Source organism: Macrotis lagotis, chromosome X, assembly GCF_037893015.1.
Source record: "Macrotis lagotis isolate mMagLag1 chromosome X, bilby.v1.9.chrom.fasta, whole genome shotgun sequence".
Lineage (NCBI taxonomy): Eukaryota > Metazoa > Chordata > Mammalia > Peramelemorphia > Peramelidae > Macrotis > Macrotis lagotis.
The window spans coordinates 407,329,827-407,350,872 of record NC_133666.1 but is presented as its reverse complement, the minus strand read 5'-3'; the positions used below and the strand labels follow the sequence as shown (position 1 = coordinate 407,350,872).

The following is a 21,046-nucleotide window of genomic DNA, read 5'->3' as shown; positions in this document are numbered from 1 at the left end:
GTGCCACTGTGCCACCTAGCCGCCCCATGGAGTACATGAATACAAATCCAACCTCAGATATTTAATAATTATCTAGCTGTGTGACCTTGGGCAAGTCACTTAACCCCCTTTGTATTGCTAAAAAAAAAAAACCCGAAAACTAAAAAAAGATAATCATTGTTTGAATTTCCTTTTCCTCATACAAGAATCTCAAATATCTTATTTGCAGAAACCAAGCATTTGTCATGCTTCATTTTTAAACCTCAAGAGTAAAGCAATTCTCCATTGCTATAATTTCTCACAAAATGAAAAGGTTAGAGGCAATGGTTCATTGTCAGAAATATCACATTTCTAAATATTGGAATAGGATAGCAATGCCTAAAAGAACGCTCCTTATGGTTATTTGTTCAGTTCTAGACAGTTAAGGAAGTTAGGGTAGCAGTACAGATATTTCATGTTCTATTTCACGAATTACAAACTGGAAGACTGAAATCAGTATATGTGTGTGTGTGTATATATATATATATATATATACACACACACATAAATTACACACACACACACACATATATATATATATATGATAACAAAAAATTAAATTAGCTCTGAAGTTTTTACTTTTATACCCTTCAAAACTATTACAGCTGACTTTACGGTGTCCTGGATGGGTTGTATTACTCATTAAGTATGAAATTAGTTTCATTCTTAACTTCAAAGATCACTACCAATTATTGGGAAAGTTTAGGGAGGCCATAGATATTCAGTGGGAATAACATATCTGTTAGTGTCACATGGGTTCCTGGAACTACTATTTGAAAATACCCATTTAGAATTTTAACTTTAATGGATATGAAACAATTGCATTCGGGCTATGGAATTAAAAATTATAGTACTGATTAGAAATTTCATTAAAATGTCAAACACAGCAAAAACAATCAGTTACTAATAGTTTTTTTATCTTAGAATTTTAGTCTCTATTTTTCTTGATGTTCAAATATGTCTAATTGTTTAAAATCTTACATTTACCATGAAGAATTCAATTAAATAAAAAATGCATTTAATACAGAACATAATAACATAGCCAGTAAGTTATTAATTCAGTGAAAAAACAGTGCATTTAACCACTTACCTGTACTACTGTTCCCTAAATTTCCTTGGTTTCCTATCATCCCTTGATTACCCATCATTCCTGGCTGAGGTATCACTGAATATGGACTACTGTTTCTTATTGGTGGGAAAGGTCCAGCACTTGTTGGGCTTTGCAATGTGATATCAAGTGGTAAATTCTGATTTGGCAATAACCTGCCCAGTTGTCCTGGTCGTGGGTTATTAAAAGCTAAAGAGAAAACAAATAAAATTGAAGTTAAATAAGATAATAAAACATTATAATCTATGGAAAGGATTGGAACAAAACCTTCTGAAACATAACAGATAAGCATATGAGGGACCAACTATTTGCTTAAAAAAATTACCCACAGCGTTAAAATGTAGAATTTAACCTTTGATAATACTTACTTCCCTAATTTACAAAGAACGGTGAAAATATGTTTGTGTGTGTGTGTGTGTGTGTGTGTGTGTGTGTGTATTTGATGACAGAGAAGCTTTACTTACCATTATTTTATCTAAATGTTAACTTTTTTTAAGGTTTTTTTGCAAGGCAAATAGGGTTAAGTGGCTTGCCCAAGGCCACACAGCTAGGTAATTATTAAGTGTCTGAGACAGGATTTGAACCCAGGTCCTCCGGACTCCAGGGCCGGTGCTTTATCCACCGCACCACCTAGCCGCCCTAAATGTTAAATTTTATGATGAAATAATAATGTTTAATGTGTGTCTCATTATTAGGAGTTTCAAAATTACTTAATTACCTGTATCTTATGGTGTACACACACACACATACACACACACACACACACACACACACACACACACACACACACACAATTTGGCAAATAAAAATTTTTCAACCTGGCATTTAAAGAATGGTTTTAAAGATAAATGGTGTGGTGGCTAGGTGGTGCGGTGGATAAAGCGCCGGCCCTGGAGTCAGGAGGACCTGGGTTCAAATCGGGTCTGAGACACTTAATAATTGCCTAGCTGTGTGGCCTTGGGCAAGCCACTTAACCCCATTTGCCTAGCAAAAAAAAAAAAAAACCTAAAAAAAGATAAATGTTTATCAGTGGGCTGACATATAAAAGATTTGTCTTTTAATTGGCTTACTAAAGAAAATAAAGAAATGTCATTTAATTCACTGAATTCAGTCACAGTATTAATTTCAAGATTTAATCTAAGAATATTTCTCTAGTTAACTATTAAGCATTTATTAGGTGTTTACTTTGTGGAAAGTACTCTATTCAGTAGTGCTGCATTTTCTCACAAAGCTTGGTAGTGATCTGCCAACAGTTTAATTTTATTGACTCAGTAAAGAGAGCAGTACCAGATAATTCAGGGTACTAAATAAATAAATATGAAGAGTTTGGCTATCAGAATTCATAAATTTAACAGAACTACTTCATTATATGTAGGAATATCATGACAAAGGGGTTAAGCATGGTTTCACTATTTGTGAAATAATGAAAATGATTTACTTCTTCCTATTGTTAATTTGTTTACTACTGCTCTAACATCTGTAATATTACTTATCATGTATACAGAAGAGGCCAGGAATATCCAGAATGATATTCCTTTGCAATTCTTTATTTCCCCTTTTGTTAACTATAAACTGTTTGAAAAGAAACTATCCTTAAGTTCATTTTTTTGTCACCCCTCTAGATTTTTCATCTTGAAATTCTAAGACACTGCCCCCCCCCAAAGAAGCCATCATTCCCCAGAACTCCAGGAGACAGGAATCATAACTTCTTTTTCTTTTAGAAATGATCAGGTCTCACTTAAGTGATGGTCTTAATAAGTGATATTTCAAAAGTATACTGGTATAATAATAACAATAACAACAATAATAAAATAATAATAATATATGAAATATATAAAATCTTGTATCCTGCTCCCCACTCCCCCTCTGCAGAAAATAACTACACAGTACATTGTCAATATGTTATTGTAGGGATAAAGTTATCACATTTACTAAAGACTACAATATGACAGTGACGTTATCTATAATACATCTATGAATTCTGGCTCATGTTGTCATTATTATAATAGTCAGATAACATTGGGTTCTTTAGGACCTCAAAGTAAAAAAGAAAGTTTTACATAGTAACAGGTTTCAGATCAAAGATTAAATAAATGAGAAAAAATTATATAGATGTTTATTTTACCAAGTAAATTTAGATTTATAGAAAGGTTACATGATATATAAAACTGACCCAAGAATGGATTTCTATTTCTAAGTTAATTATCTTAGTTTAGGATTATAAACTAAATATTTTAGACAAGAATTTTATTTTTAGGGGCGGCTAGGTGGCGCAGTGGATAGGAGCACTGGCCTTGGAGTCAGGAATACCTGAGTTCAAATCCGGCCTCAGACACTTAATAATTAACCTAGCCGTGTGGCCTTGGGCAAGCCACTTAGCCCTATCCTTGAAAAATATAAAAAAATAAATAAAATAAATTAAAATAAAATAAATATAAAATATAAATATAAAAATAAAAAAATAAAATTTATTTTTAAATAACTCACTTGTTCAGTTCAACATTAAGCTCCTCGATCTTCAATTCTGATGATTTTAGTCACTAATAATCAGTTTTAACATGAAAATTGATTTTAACTTCTAAAGATTACATCAGTGTAGTAGTATAAGTGAACTAATTATCTCACAAATGATTTAATTCATCTAACTAGAAAATTCAGTACCTTATTTATGTTGGTGAATAAAATTCTTCCTTCCCTAATCTCTGAAGAGAATACTATTAACTAGAACTACTTTCAAATTACTGTTCTGAAAGATTAAGCACAGTAGATGGTGCTGTCTGACCATAGGAAATCTGAGTGTAATCCCAAGAGCACTACTGCCATACCTATTTCTGATAATTTTGGTATGCAAATTTCTCAGTTTAAACAGAGATTGAACAAACTCACTGCTTTGTGAAATCCGCAATGCTGGTTTCTGGGCTCCAACAGGTGCAACGGGGCTGTTTTCAGCTGTGAGTTGCATGAGGTCATTGATGATGGCTTGCTTGTCGACTGATCCAGCTGGGGCACCTGGCCGTGTGTCTGGGAAAAGCTGTGGTAATTGACTGTTCTGCAAATCATCCAAAATCTCTTCCAAGTTGTCCAACTCACTGCCAGGCTGTATTAATAATCGGCAAAATTTACCCAGTACCACTCCAAAAAGACCCAAAAGTATTATAAAAAAATATATACCTACTCACGAGGAATACAGACACACAAAAAAGGCTTTATATTTATGTACTGAGCATACACTCCAAAACAACATTTAGGCCTAAGGATCAAACATTCCCTTCTGAACACTTTCTCTCTCGGTTCTGCTTTTACCTGTCTAACCATTCCTTCTCCAGTCTCCTTTGCTGGATCACCAACCATATGCTCTCCTTACTATGACTGTAACCCAAGGGTCTTTTCCAGGACCTTTGCCATTTCTACATCATATAATCCCACCTTTCCCTCATTTTCCATTGCCCCTCTATATGTTGTCTTTCCCCAATAAAAAATTGAGGTTAAGGTCTGTCTTGCTTATAATTCTAACTAGGATTTAGCACATACTAAGTAAGTACATAAATGATCTATTTATGCTCTTTTTTTCTAGATGAACATACCAATGCCAAATTTTTCATGTCAACACAAGACCTGTTAATAGTGCTCTTTAAGGTCTATTAATAGTGTTCTTCCTTTCCCAAATTACTTTGTATTTAACATTTTTTTCCTAGATGTTATGCCTTCACAATAAAATGTAAGCTCCTTGAAAACAGAGAGGACTGATCACATTGCTTGGATATAAAAGGATCTGAAGTTCTACTTCCACCTATCATTAACTCTGGCTAATTTTTTGACATGACTGGGTAAATTATAACCTTTATTGATTTAGTTTATCTACTTTAAAATATAATGATTCTAAAACTATATTATAAGGTTCATATGTTAGAAAAATACTAATCCAATATTCTCATAACTAAAAATTTTTGCTAATATTTTTCACTTAAGAAAGTATTTTAATTGCAATTTTTTTCAATATTTTACACCAAAAGATACACTATTTTGTCATTAGATTAATTCTACTGACTTCAAGGTTATCATCAAAACATATCTTTTTCGGTTTGAGTGGAACATTGTACCTGTACTTTCATTTCCTATGCAAAGAACAGAAAAGAGGGACAGGAACAGATATGTGATTTGGGATCACTCAGACAACAGAATGGAGTAAAGAGAGACATTGCGACAGTCCAAGTATGAGGCAATAAGGGCCTGTAGCAGGGCTGTGGCAGTGGAGTTGGATATCTACAGGAGATGTCAAAGTATAAAGGATGGGACATGGCAATAGACTGGGTCCCCTGGAGAGGAGTGTGAGGACTATTCAAGAATGACACCCAAGTTGTGAGCCTGGGCATCTGGAGGATGGTGGACAGCCTAATATAGTAATAGTGAAGTTAAGAAGAGGGAAGGGCACGTTCAATTCAAGATATTCAAAAGACAGTTTGAGATGACAGACTAGAAAGGGAAGTAATCTGAATGACGATCCAGCAAAAGAGACTGAGAGGAAGGAGGGGAATCAGGAGAGAGTAGTTTCACAAAAGCAAAGAGTATCAAAAAGAACAGGTGATCAGAAGTATCAAAGGAGGTCAAGAAGGATGAACACTAAAAAAAGTTCTTTAAATGTGTGAAAAAGATATCACTGATAACTTCAGACAGAGAACATTCAATTGAATAATCAAGTCAGAAGTCAAATTTCAGGAAATTAAGAAGAGAATGAGAAAAAAAGGAAACAGCAGCAACTATAGATAGTCTTCTCAAGGAAGAGAGATGACTATTAGTGATGGATGAATTTAGGGTATTTTTTTTAAGGATAGGTTTGTTTCTAAGTAGTATGGAAGCAACCAGTAGATGGGGAGAAACTGACGATTATTATCAAATCAAAGATGTTAGAGGGAGCATTCTACCAGAGTAGAAAGTATTCATTAGTACCTGTAGAGGGGTTTAAGGAGGAAGGTTTTATCTTCATGTGAGACAGAGATGATGGAGAAGAATGAAAGAAGGCATTTGAGTGACATAAAATGAGGAGGGGTTTAGAAAAGGGAACTTTTGGGGAAATGGTTTTAGTTTCTTCATGAAACATGAGGTAAGGTTCTTGGTGGTGGTAGCGGTTTGGTGGTAGTAATGGGAGACTTAAGGAGGGATGAAGTGAGCAGTGTGTAAATTAGTACGAGTCTTGTTACATAAAGGTCCAGGTAAGATAAGTAATATAAATTTGTAATGGATCCAGTCAGCATAGTTTTGTGATTTTTTGGATGTGAAAAGAAGAAAAAGCAGTAGATGGGACAGGTGAAAGAAGAGTAATCTGAGGTTGAGGTTTGTCAGGGCCAGATTGGTAATGGGATAATGGATCAAGGAGACATGAGAGAAGAGGACAGTAAAGAGTTGAATTGGTTCATCAAGGGGTTAAGATGGGAAAGGAAGTTTAGTCAATGCAGGGGTAATGGCCTGGGAAAGAATTGAAAGGTAAAGGGATTGTAGGTGAAAATGAGGACAACAAAGGTGGGGTAGAGGGCTAAGGCAAAGTGAAAGGTACAATTTCAGTGAGTCTGTTCATCAGTTAGTATTTTCTAAAAAAGGACTTACATTGAGTTCATTGTGGAGAAACTTTAAGACTTAAATAAGCTACATTATATTTAAGGAATCCATTAAATTCTATTAATTGGTCATTCAGATTTTTTTCAAGGATGCTAATCAGTTTCTATTGTATTCTTTAAGATTGGTAATATGCTACTGTATGCTATAAGATTAGTAATAAGGATTATACAGGAATTCCTTTATAAACAGTTTTTAGAGGTATAGTTCTAACATTATTTTCCAAATTATATAAATAATATTAATAAGTAATCTTGCTCAAGCTTATTTGAGGGAAATGTAATAATTTACCCCGTGAAAAAGTTTAACTTTTTATTTTTACTTTACTATCTAGAAGTAGAAATGTACCTAAAAGATCATTTTCACATCAATAACAAAATATTAAAGCATAACAAGCACTCAAGGCAATGAACATTTTCTTCTCTATCCTTCTTCCTTCTCTATTTTTCTTTTTCTTCAAGAACAGTTTCAATGCATTAAGTAAATGAATCCTGGAGCCCTCCCCCCCACATTGTTAAACATAAAAAGGATTACATTATAACAACTCTTTACAAATGTCTATTCCAACTTAAAAACACTAATGATGGAATTTAACATCCTTCCTCTTCCTTCATTTGTGAAAAGTGCAATTATTTTCCTGGGTCCTGTTTACCCTCAAAACTATTTTAATATTCAGATGATTTTTCTATATCTTATATTGGGAGAGGAAATGAAGTTAATTATATTAAAGATTTGTGAATTCACCATCATAAAATGGCAGAAATATTTAAAAATATTTAATCTGCACACCAAGATTTTAGTTTGTCTTCACCCATTTTTTGCTAGATCATGATTTCCATGATTTCTATTCCCAAATTTAATAAGCCTAAATAATAAATCAACAGATAAGTTTGTACTCTTTACCAAATTTAGATTTTTTTAAACCTGAGTTTCATAGTTTTTCTACTGCCTTCTAAATAAAATTAACCATTTATTTTGGATAATTATAAAAATATTTATACTTCTAAAATAGGACAGTTATAATCAAGTAAAAAATTGAAAAAAGTTTACTTGGTACATTTACTATTTTAAGATTGAACCAACCCTACATACTTCTAGAAATAATGGAATCATACTTTGTGTTTTGAAAGAAAACTTATGTGGTGCTCTAGTGGTTACACCTCAAAATATAAATAAGTATATAAATATATTCTTTATGGATTATAATTTACAGACAGAAATTATGTTTAGTAAATTCACAACCTGAAAATTTAAAAATGAGGATTACTATTAAAGGTAATATATAGCTGTGGGTTTTTTCTTCCTCCCTGGTGATAGTTTGTATAAACATTTTTAAATTGGCAACTAATTCATGTCAAACTAGCTTCATTTGTGAAAAGTGCAGTTATTTTCCCAGGTCCTGTTTACCCTCAAAACTATTTTAATATTCAGATGATTTTTTCAATACCTTATATTGGGAGAGGAAATGAAGTTAATTATATTAAAGATTTGTGAATTCACCAACATAAAATGGCACAAATATTTAATCTGCACACCAAGATTTTAGTTCCAGTCTTCACCCATTTTTTTCCTAGACCATGATTTCTAAATGACACCACAGATGGATTAGTTTTTCTTAAAAATGCTTTGCAAAGTTGCTTAAAACATTTGCTTAGGCATCTATTTGAATGCTCAAATTATCTACATCATTTTGAGAAGTTAGATGATCATGCTATTTCAGGAAGAAAATGAAAAGACTATTACATGTAAAATAAAAGTTCCACAAAATTAAAACTGGACTTAATTCTTTTAATTTTCCCTTTTTTTGAGTTTCTGAGAATTTGTCATGTGTCAAATCAGCTTGTTCTTTCAAGTTAAGTAAATTTACTTTGACAGTAAAGAGAATTCTCTCAATTTTAATAGCACATATACCAATGGGAAGCAAAACAGCCTTTTAAAGCATTTTGAACATAAGATAATTTTACACTATCTTACTCAAATCAATATTTGTCTAAATGATACACCTTGAACTTCCTATTTTCTTTTTTAGATCTTTTTTTTTGCAAGGCAATGGGGTTAAGTGGCTTGCCCAAAGCCCCACAGGTAGGTAATTATTATTAAGTATCTGAGGCTGCATTTGAACTCAGGTTCTCCTGGCTCCAGGGTCGGTGCGCTATCCACTGCGCCACCTAGCTGCCCCAACTTCCTATTTTTTTGATAAAAAATTTAGGATACTAACATTTTGAATGTAACCAACTTATGTGAAGAAATTCATTCTTGTTCTTTTTCTAATTCCTCCTCTATTAAAATCACAATCACATAATGGAGTTCAGCCATATTTTATTGTGAAAATAGATGAACAAACAGAATGTTAAGGCAAATATAGTGGAAATAATTTTTGCTATTTCTAACAAATGTTTTCTGTGAGTTTCAACAACCTGTAAAAGCTGATGTTTTTTAAATACTACCAAGTACAAGAATGCTATTTTTACTAAGATGGCACACACATCAGAGAACTTCCTCTTAAGGAAAAGTGGTGTGTGTGTGTGTGTGTGTGTGTGTGTGTGTGTGTGTGTGTGTGTACACCCACATACTCAAACTAAATGGCTCCTCTTTCTCCATCAAAATAACAAGAGATTCTTTATATGGAAATCAATCTTAGAAGAGCTTTGCTCTCTCTGTTAAACAGGACATAGAATAGAGCATAGCAGAAAAGTGAACATAAGAAGCTGAATGCGGTTCTTAATCAGAAAGGGCATCTTTTCTCATCAGCTCCTGTGAGGTCACCACAATAGGCCCTGGCTGCCAATTCTCTGGTCACCATTCCTAACCTCTTCATCCATGCCTCTTCTTCCTTTAGCATGTAAAATTACTGATGGAAGGTATCATTTATCCTCCTCACATCTGTGCTTAAGCATATTTCCTAGTACACAGTAGCTAATAAAATGCTTTATCATTCAGTCAATTAAATTGTAACTTTAATCTAAGTTTAGTCACTTGTGTAAATTTTCTTCCAAATTACCCTGACTTTAATGTTAAAATTGGTTCTAGGCCGTATGTCCAAAGCATTTGAAACAGAGTAGAGAAATAAAACAAGAACCTGGCTACAGTATAGACTCTAGCTAACCAACTCCACATATCAGGTATGTAGTGATAATGATATCTTTATTTCATTAAATGACTGTCACAAATGGAATCTTTATATATCAGTTTTTCTTGAGAAATAATAGAACTATAATTATATAATTAATTATATAATTAGAAATATAAAACAAACTATATGCATTTTTTTTTTTAGTTTTTGCAAGGCAAATGGGGTTAAGTGGCTTTCCCAAGGCTACACAGCTAGGGAATTATTTTAGTGTCTGAGACCGGATTTGAACACAGGTACTCCTGACTCCAGGGCCGGTGCTTTATCCACTGCCCCACCTAGCCGCCCCTAACTATATGCATTTTTAAGACATTTAAAAATTTTCCTTTTTCCCTTCCTGAGAAAGCTTTAGTCTCTTGTCTGAAATTTAAAGATTAATTATACAATAAATATTTAAATATAATACCATCACACTTCCCTAATTCTGGAAACTGTCTGGACTAGTGGGTTCAATGTAAAAATAAATTTTATTTGTAGTAGGTACCACATAGCCACAGAACTTCTGAGTCAAGATAATCTTGCTGTCCTGTACATTCGAGTGAAAGTGAACCACCAGAATGAAAAATAATTTTATCAATATGGTTTTGCACTTCAGTTCATCTCTTACTCTGTCAATTCTCACTTTTAACTTTCTACCAGGACTCTAACTAAGTCACTGCTTCTAGTCTAGCTGTATTTGAAGCATTCAGAATATTAACTTTACAGAAAGCTGTATTACTATCTAAATTTAAAGAATAATCAACACAGAAATTAGTATAATTTGGTTCAGTTTCTCTCCTGAAGGGTACGAAGGACTAAAAAACTACAGTTACTCCTTAGGAATGGTAGCAGCTGTCAAGACTTAGCAGAGTGAAAGAAATAAAAAAAGTTTAAGAAAATGCTTTGCTGTGAGTGCTTGAAACTGTGGGATGGTGTAAAGCTCTAATAGTATGTTTGGCCTCTACTTCCATGATTATTGCTTTCAATCTGAAAACTGCCTATGGCTTACATTCTGCTGACAAAGCAGAGTTAAGAAACCCTGGGGCAGTGATTTAAGGTTATAGTCAGGCTATGATGCTTATACTCTCTTCTCTACACCCCATCTAATATGGAAAAAGACTCAAACAACCTCATGAAAAGTAAATTCTAAAAACAAATTATTGAAAACATTTAAGTAGTAGTAAGGTTATACTATAAAATAGCCATATGCCACTATACAATTTCCTAATCAATCAGGACTTAAGAAGGATTTGAAGTAAGGGGCAATTTATAGGGATTAATGACTAGCAGGAAGAGTTGATAGTGCAGGGTGAAGTGCTGGATCATTAACCCCAGCCAGTCATTAATTCCGCAGGAAATGCCTTGTGCCAAGGTCGTTATTGTAGTGCTAACCTATTTTTTTTTAATAAAGAAAAACATTAAATGATTTACTTTTTCCAGTGGTATCATTATCCTCTCAGAGCACTACAGGAAGATGATTTTGAATGGCATCACTCTGGCTACTTTTTCAGGGATTACAGCTTTCAAGACCACAAAATAGTCAATCAAATCCTCTCATTTAAGTTTTGCACTTAAATGTAATATACCAATCACTTATAGATAGCCTTGATATGTAATGATTTAATTAAAAACTCACTTTGTTTTTAAAAGTTTATCATAAATGATGAAAGGAATAAGCTTCTGCAATGCAACACTTTTACTTGATTCCAACTAACTATATACACCTCATTTAGCACAACAGATATTTCAAATCTTCTCTTTGCTCCTCACACCTCTAAAGATATACCTCCCTCAGCCTTTAAGCTGAAGTTCAACTTGTATTTTACATTGGAGCCATTTGCCCTGAGTTCATTCTTCACCTCCCTCTCATCACACAAACTTTTTAAACTTCAACACCCTATCTTCTTTTTTCCAAAGGTGGCTTTCTCAGAAAGGGAGACTCCTTTAATGTGAACCTGTGATCCTGTCCCCTTCTGATTTTCCACTACACTATCTCCAATGTCATTCCTTCTCTATGGGCTTTAGTGTCTCCCTATCTACCAGCAGTTCCTTTCTTGCTGCCTATAAACAGAACTGTCTCCCCCAATATAAAAATACCTTCCTTGCCAACCACAACCCTATACCTCTCTTCTCTCAGTCAAACCCCTTGAAAAAGCTGTCAACAATTCATCTATTTTCACTTACTTTTAAATGCCTTGAAGTTTGGCTTTCAAATTTATCACACAACTGATCCTGCTCTCTCCAAAGTCACCAATAATCTCACAATTGTCAAATCTATTGGACTTTTCTCGATACTCATCCTACTTCAACTGTCAATCATTTAACACTGCTGATTCTTTCTTCTTCTCTGAGTTTTCATGACACTCTCCCTTGGTTCTCCTCCTAACTTTATGACCATTTCTTCCCAGATTCTTTTGCTGAATCACCATCTATATCATATGTTCCCCTAAGGTTTTTTTCTGGACCCTTTTCTATTTCTTAATACCCTTTCATAGCTAGTGATCTCATCAAGTTCTACTTGATCAGTTATCATTTCTACAGAGATGACTCTACATTCAGATGACAGATCTATAGAGCCATTTCTAATCTTTCTCCTGGCTCCTGTCCTACATCATCAAAAACTTTCACTGGCATATTTCCAATAGAATGTCTCACAGATATGACAAAGTGATTCAGGTCACTCTCAGTTCCTCATTTCCCCACACATGGTACTAACATCCTCTCAGTTGCAATCTCTGTGTCATCATCATTCTACACATCCAGTTTGTTAAATCTCACTATTTCTATGTCTACCATGGTTTGATTTTACAAACTTCTCTTTCTCTTTAAACACACCACTACCATTCTAGATCACCTGTGGTATTGTAACAGCCTCCTAACTGATCTCCCTACCTCTATCCTTCACACATCTGCCAAAGTGACTTTTCCCAAAAGGAAGGACTAGCCTTTTTGCACATCACCCCCTCTATATCTAAATAAACTCAAGTGATACTCTATCATCTCTGAAGATTTTTGTATTTAAGGTGCTTTGTAACCTGGCCTCTATCCTGTTTTTCCAGTATTCTTATGCAATTGTCCCATAAGGGTACTCGATAATCTTGCCATTTGGGATTTCTCATTCTCATACACAACACTCCATGCCTGTTCTACCACTGTAACTTTGTACTAGTTGTACTTCATGCCATCAAGACCAGATGGGTGAAAAGGCTAACTCAGCCATCATCACTATAGAAAGAACATCTTAGATATCAATCATAACACTTAGGACAAGTATTAAAAACTTTTTTGAAAAACCTTACCTGTTCATTAGGCTCAAAAGTCATGTCTTCCTTCTCTGTTTTCATAGCTATCAATTTTGTGCTACTGGCAGGATCTGCTTTACTGTCCAGTCGCTCAAGTTTTGGGGTTATTTCTGGTAAACCAATATCTTTAGTATCATCTTTGTCTAGCAAATAGCGAAGTAGTGCATTCTCTTTCTTTTTGGGGCTCACTGGTTCCTGTTTGATAGTCACTTCTGAACCAGGACCTGTGCTGCTGGACTCCTGGTTCAATTCTTTACCCGTGGCTTCTGCTGTAAGCTTTGCTATGTCCACAGGAGAACTGCTGTCCTGCAAAAGTCTGTGCAAAATTTTATGCTTCTCCTTGAGTGAGGTTCCATGTGTTGATACAGAACCAGTCAGGCCACCTGTGGAGTCCTTATTAGTTTCTCCCATGGACAAGGGTGAAGGCTCCATTTGATCAGATTTGGTGGTCAAGAGCTGCAAGAGCTTTGTCTGTCCTTTGCTGTCATGGAGTCTGTTCTGTCCATCAGACCTTTCACCACTAACAACCTGGGGTATGTTGGTATCGCTATTTTCTTTCTGCTCCCCAGAATGGCAGCTGCTCTCTGCTTGTCCAGTTGTACCTTCAGATGGCTCTCCATAAAGTCCAAAGCAATCTTTAGAGTCCAGGCTTCCCATCTTACTTAGTTGGGGAGGATTCATATTCACAGGGGAATTTTGCAAATTGCCCATTTTTAGGTCAGGTGAAGCCAACGATGACCCTAAAGAGACTCCATGCCCCTCACTGAGGGCTTGTAGTGCATTTAGGGAACTGTTGGTATAACTATGGCTATTTCCTGTGCTGCTGCAAACGCCCACAGGTGAATGTAAGCTTCCTGCTGGGGAAAACTGACTGGGTGGGATTCGAGGACTTCCTGCTACTCCAGGGCTCATACGATGCCTTGGTGAAAGCATGGAGTTTGGCTGGCCTGGATTCATGCCAGGGCTGCTTTGTGAGGGACTATTCATTTTGAGTGCATAGTTACTACCCTGAGGAGTCGATGTCTGCATGCTTGACACATGGTTCATTCCCCCTGAACCACTAAACCTGCCCACCGGCATGCCCATTTGTTCCTTTGGGCCATTCATGGCAAAATTTATATTGCTACTGATGGTCATGTCCTGACCTGGGTTCCCACTGCACATGGCCTGATGGGCAGGACTACTAGAGTTAATTGGGTTCAATGGCTTCCCCATAGCTTGTCCAGTCAGATCCTGATTCATTACACACACGTTCTGTTCTCTGTATAATGAGCAAAGATACAATATATTAGTTAAAAGGAAAAAAAAATCAGCAAATTATTAAAAATAGTATTTTTAAATGATGTCTTTTTCCTTTAAAAGAACAGGTTAACACTTAAAAGACAAGATAGTGTTTTCGATCAAAGCTACCTACAATTATCAACATGAGTGAACATGTAGAATTTGGGACCAATAGTTATATTTTTCAGTAGAACTAATTAATATGTCTGCAATTTAAGACCATGAAGAGAATAGGGAAGGAATGAAAGAACCATCTGGTTTTAAATTGCAGACATTATATAAATTAGTCAAAAATTTATACAGTTACATTTTACATTTCTCCCATTAAACAGGAAGCTATCAATAATTTAAAAATGACCTGAATTATCAAACATTTTACAGTACATTTGTCAGAAATTTCAATTCCTAGAAGAGATCCATTAGCTTAGTGATTTCTCTGATGTTTGACCATAAGGCACATGATGAAAAGCAAATTTCAAAAACAAATATAAAAAAAAAAAAAACCTGAGCCCCGAGCTGGTAGAAAACCAAATCCTTCCAAGTGCTAGAGCCAAGAAAGCTACTGAAAACATGTCCAGAATCAAACTATCTAGTCAATAACCTAATTCTGAACATTTTTTTCCTTCTGTACAAGTCAGAGCTTGAGTGCAACAGACAGACAACATGCAAAGTGCACTTCACAAAGAACAGCTCATATTGCAAGTTTTCCCTTAGACTGTCTTCAGTCCTCCCCCACTTGCCTCACAGGCAAGTTTTCTAAGCTGGACGGTTTCTCAAGCTCCAAAGATCTGGCAGTCTATTGAATTACCAAATGTGTTCACCAATCCAAATAAAATTCAACTCTCAAATTATCAAACAGTAGCTTTCATTTAGGTGGGTACAACTTGGCACATCTATAATCACTTTTAAACATTTTCAGTTTTTGTTGTTGTTGTTGTTTTTAGGTTTTTTGCAAGGCAAACAGGGTTAAAGTGGCTTGCCCAAGGCCACACAGCTAGATAATTATTAAGTGTCTGAGACCGGATTTGAACCCAGGTACTCCTGACTCCAGGGCCGGTGCTTTATCCACTACGCCACCTAGCCACCCCATCATTTTCAGTTTTACATTGGATTTATTGTTGGCTGGCAAAAGAAGATTTCCTGATACTAGTTTTTCCTAAATAAAAAACAAATAATTGAGAAAAAGTGTTAGAATTTAATTTAATTTAATTACAGCTATATTATATATCTTCCCATAGCTTCCCAAAAGGCTTTCCAACATACACAAATAGAAATAATATGAAATTTGAATAATGTTTTTGCTTTTAAAAGCTATAAATTAAGGGCTAGTCTTTTGACATTCACTTTAGACAATGAAGCTGTAATTCCTTGGGCTATGCCATGAAATTCCTTTGGAAGGACTTTTCTATGAAGGTTAATTGGGAATTTGTTGATGCAAACAGAAAAGAAAGCAATACCAACACTGTCTGCTTCAATAAACTATCATGCCTGTGAAATGTGAATTCAATGACTGTGAATTAGAGAAATTTTTTTCTAGTTTAACAGGTACTTATGTCAGAGCAAAGTCAATTTCTGTGAGTAACATTCCTTTAGGTGGATTACCAAAAAACCTTAAGATTTCAAAAGTCCCCCTCTTTCATTAATATAAATACTTCTTTGCTGAAGTGGATGGAAAATCTTAGTAACATCATAGTCAACAATAAAATTAAAAAGACAAAATAAATCTTGAAATTTAATAGAACTTTAAGGTAAAAAGAAATTCTTAACACTCAGCAAACACAGAAAGATATTCTTGATATAAATTAAATATCTTAACAATTGAGTTTTAAATAATTTGTTATGTTATGGTGCTTATCAACAAATAAGTCATTGAAAAAAGACAAGCACTAAGATGGCTTTCTTCTATGCAACACCTCTCATTAACTTGGGAAGGAAGGGAAATTCTTAGAACAAAGATTACCTGTGAAGCATATGCAAAGATATTACAAGCTGAGGTTCATTAGTAGTCTGGGAACGAATGAGCTTGCTCTTCGTTTGGGCAGCAACAAGAGTGCCATCAGACAAGGAAAAACGGTAGATCTGACTGAATGCCAGGCCCTGTCTCAGCACTGTAAGTGGGCAAGCAAACAAGAAGTAGATTTAGAAATGGAAAGAGAACAATACACATGGTGAATTAACACTCATTGTGAGCAGGGAATCTTTCAGTCTTTGTATTTCCTAGATTGTCAGCACCAGCATAGTGCATAGTACAGAGGTCATTAATAACTACATAATGATTAATATGAATGAAAACTTTAAAATTTGAGTTTCAAACAATGATGCAAAAAAGTGCTATGTATAGTTATATTACATATAAATGCTACAAATGTGCTATTTAAAATAAAATTTTAAGAAGGAAATTTACTTTATTTACTGTACTAACAATTGACAGTAACTTACATTTCAAGTAAAATAAGGAGTAAAATGAAATAATTTTAGTTATTCTATTAGATAGAATAAGTCTGTGTTGTGAAGGAACTTATCACTTTCCCCCCCTACAAAATCTTATTTATTTATTTTTAAAAATTTGGGTATCCCTATTTTACTCAGGATAGATGTGCAAGGGCTACTCCCTTGCTACGCCCTCTACCGATCAGCACAGAAACTGACCTATTCCATTTCTTACTTTGGAACTGTTTATGTTTACTTCTGTTCTTACATTCTCAGTCTTCAAAAGGCATCACTATATGAATGTTAAACTTAGTTCAGACACCTTAAAGGCCTAATCCATTAAAACTCGGAAACCAAGAAATCCATTAGACTCAGTTTCTGATGTACCTGGTAACACAGACATACGTGACCATACACTTAACTAAAAATATGCTTAGGCCTAAAACACACACAAAAAATTTTCACCATTAACTTTCCCTTTTGAAAAATGTAAAGTTTTATCACTTTGATCTATAACTAGATAAGAAAGCATTTTCTAAGTCCTTTATTTTTGTTCTTTGGCCTTTGCCTCTCAAGGCAAATAGTAATTTATCAGTCTTTAAAATGACTGGTTATCAGGTATGGTTGTATTCTTTAAAGATAAGGATTTTTTAAAAATCACTTTTATATTGATTATTGCCTAAGCTTCTTTCAGTTCCTGATATAGGTTCGGTCATTTTAAGTTGTGCCCCACTTTTTGTGAACTCATTTGAGGTTTTCTTTGCAAAGATATTGGAGTTTGCCATTTCCTTTTTCAATTCCTGGCATATAGTAGACACTTATTAAGTGCTTGTTAATTAACTAATCAATAATAAGTTCTTTAAATTCATAATAGTCTTTATTTTTGCCAATACTAAGAGCATTATTTTTGTAGTTAGAAGAAAATAAAAAATTAAATATAAGAATCTCTTCATAAGAAAGGAATAAAATCTAAACAAGAAAGCTATTAAAATGGGGAAAAAACTGTTATGGTACATAAACATTTATTTTTACCTTTAGACTCTTAGTGCTTTCACCATCATGCTAATTTTTTTAAAAGTTCTATGCTAATAAAGAAGCTCTTTCAAACTAATTCTGAGATTGATTTTTTTCTATGACAAAGAAAAAGTATATATTCAATCCAGAATACCATTTCTCCTACCACTTAGTCTTTTCTCATTTTCCAGAATTTTTTGGTATTTTTTCACACATATTTATCACCTAGTTCAGATTACATGGTTCAAATGATGAACAGAAAGAGAAATCTAAGCATGTTTACCAAACAACAATACTGTTTAGAGGATCATAGATTTATAGCTGAAAGGGACCTGAGACCAACTAGTTCCAACTTTCATTTTTTATTGATGAGGAAAATAGGGCTCAGGGGTTAAGTGCCTTGGGTCACATCATACCAGCTAAAAAGTGTCAGAGGCAGGATTCAAACTCAAGTCTTCCTAATTCCAAGTCACATGTGACACAATGCTGTAGAATTTGTAAAGGACATAAAACTAAAGTTCCAAGGATTTTACAAATACAGTTTTGACTTCCCATTTTGTCGCTCATGATTTGGAATTAGGAAGACTTCAGTTTGAATTCTGCCTCAGACAAACAAAATTTTACTTTGTACAATTAATTGCCTTAACTAAATTTTTCCAACAATTTCAACTGTATGTATTTAGGGATTATATCCTGTTCTAAACTGTTGTGTGAAGTTATTTACGTACTGTCTTTTTTTTTAAAGGTTTTTTCAAGGCAAACAGGGTTAAGTGGCTTGCCCAAGGCCACACAGCTAGGTAATTATTAAGTGTCTGAGACCGGATTTGAACCCAGGTACTCCTGACTCCAGGGCCGGTGCTTTTATCCACTATGCCACCTAGCCGACCCCATTTACATATTGTCTTAAAAGTTGCTTATTTCCTATGAAAGATTTTTGTTTCAAGAGACCATAACTGAATTATTTTGTTTTATCAATATACCTTACATAATGTAGCTGGTGAGGATAGAAATAGATACTACTGAACCAGTCATTTAAGTTCCTTATATAATAGTTATATTCTCAAAAAGTTATAACTGAAATAATATTTTCTCATTAATCTCTGTAATTCCAGATATTTTTATTGTCATTTCTAATTTACTTTATTAGACTAGATAGTGCCCCAACATTTAGTTTCTTTATTTTTCTCTCTTCAAAACATTTCTGCTAAATGGATACTATTTTTAAACATATATATTTAAGTGCATAATAGTGCACATCTAAAAGAGGCACTATTTTTTGAAAAGAAAATAATCTTATCTTTAATTCTGTTTGTGAAGTTTCATTAAAGAGAAAATCTGTTCAAATCAGTAGTATTTTTTTTTTGCAAGGCAATGGGGTTAAGTGGCTTGCCCAAGGCCACACAGCTAGGTAATTATTAAGTGTCTGAGACCGGATTTGAACCCAGGTACTCCTGACTCCAGGGCCGGTGCTCTATCCACTGCACCACCTGGCCACCCCTGTATAACATTGTTTCTTTGAAGTTCATTACCCTCACAAAAGTGAGTTTAATTTTGCTTATAATATAAATTCATTTGATAAAAAAGGTTTTTCTAACTATGACAAAAGTGAAAAAAGAAAAATATTTTACACTTACATATATAATATATAGAGCATCAGTCTCAGAGTACATTTTTTTTTCTTTTTTTGGCAAGGCAGTAAGTGATTTCCCATGGTCACACAGGTAGATAATTTTTAAGTGTCTGAGGCTGAATTTGAACTCAAGTCCTCCTGACTTTAGGGCCCGTGCTCTATTCCACTGTGCCACCTAGCTGCCCTGAATACATTTATTTTTATATGGAAAAAATATCTTTTAAACTATATAAATTTTGATGGTTCTTATGGTTATCCCTAAATCCAGAAGAATTTTGGAGACAGGAACCTGAGTCTGAAGTCAGGAATTTAAATTCAATGTTTCCCAGCTATGTGACCCTGGGCAAGTCATGTTAACTAGTATGCTTCAGTTTCCTTAACTGTAAAATGAAGATAACAACAGCACATCCCCAATATGGGTGCTGTAAGGATAAAATAAAATAAAATACTATTTGCTAAGTGCTTGGCACTTAGTAGTACCTGGCACATGACAGAAGCTTGAGAAATGTTTGTTTCCATCCTTCTTCCGCTCCTCTCCTTTGATCTCAAAAAGTTAAATATTTAACATAAACTGGCTGCATTGTGGAAATCTCAGAAATATAAATGGAAGTAACTAAAAGCATTTCTATACTCTGTTAAAATTAGGTCTGAAGATCACATCTAGTGATAGCCTTTTATCATTTTACTCAATTTTACAAATATTTCACTTTGTATTTCTGGATAGAACAGACTTTATTTTTCTGATATGTTTGTTCGGATTCCTTTCCTCTGACCCAAAAGGTGAAATATCATTTCCTCCTCTTTAACCTTCCTGTAGAACATGCTTTTAATTCTTCTTTGTTCCCCAGACTCTGCTCTCCTTGTAACCAACATAGCCTGGTAACTTTTTTCCTGCTTGAAGTATTTTCTAGTTTTTGGTTTTTGTTTTGAGGATCTCACCCAAATATAAGTTATGGAGAAAAATTGAATTCCACTTTAGGAATCATTGTGAAGGAATTTTATCCCTTTGGTGATCTCACTAAAATAGTACATAATATTATTAATATGTAGAAGTAATAATACAATAGTACATAAAACAGAATCAAATTCAAGAAAAAAAATGATGTGATTTAAAGAAGCTTACCTTCATGATGATGCCTCTTGGCATAAGACACAGATTCTCCTTCATGCTGGGCATGGAACTTCTGAATACATCTTCTTACTAAATCTTCCCAGCCTGGTTTCATGGCAGCTCTCATGGTACTGGTGTCCAGTGAAGTGATCTTGCCTATATACAAACACACCAAGTGTCATTGATACAAGTCCTTAAAGATAAAATAGTTGTTCTTAAACCATGATAGCTATCTACCTTGGAGATCTTGGCGAGTAGTAAAGCTTTCTGATGAGGGAAGAACTGGCCTTTCTTTCATAGGAACTCTTCTTGCCACACAAATCAAGCAGGAGTGCAAATCTAGGATTAAACAAATATATATGCTTCTCATATTAGTGTTGTTTTTTGGTGAGATAAAAAGACACACTAATGAAAACAAAATTATCTCAATCAG

The 21,046-nt window shown here is 34.4% G+C and overlaps 1 protein-coding gene across 10 annotated transcripts in view; it reads right to left on the bottom strand.

Annotated features, from left to right (window-relative positions):
- The window catches only part of NCOA2 (nuclear receptor coactivator 2), a 361,814-nt gene that overhangs the window by 44,905 nt on the left and 295,863 nt on the right, over positions 1-21,046 (bottom strand). For all 10 annotated transcript variants that reach the window (XM_074207060.1, XM_074207059.1, XM_074207058.1 and 7 more), the window contains 6 exons: positions 20,851-20,952; positions 20,626-20,769; positions 16,389-16,536; positions 13,145-14,408; positions 4,013-4,223; positions 1,109-1,315 (listed from right to left, as the gene is read on the bottom strand). In XM_074207060.1, coding sequence (XP_074063161.1) covers positions 1,109-1,315; positions 4,013-4,223; positions 13,145-14,408; positions 16,389-16,536; positions 20,626-20,769; positions 20,851-20,952 — 2,076 coding nt within the window. The remainder of the gene's footprint in view (positions 1-1,108; positions 1,316-4,012; positions 4,224-13,144; positions 14,409-16,388; positions 16,537-20,625; positions 20,770-20,850; positions 20,953-21,046) is intronic.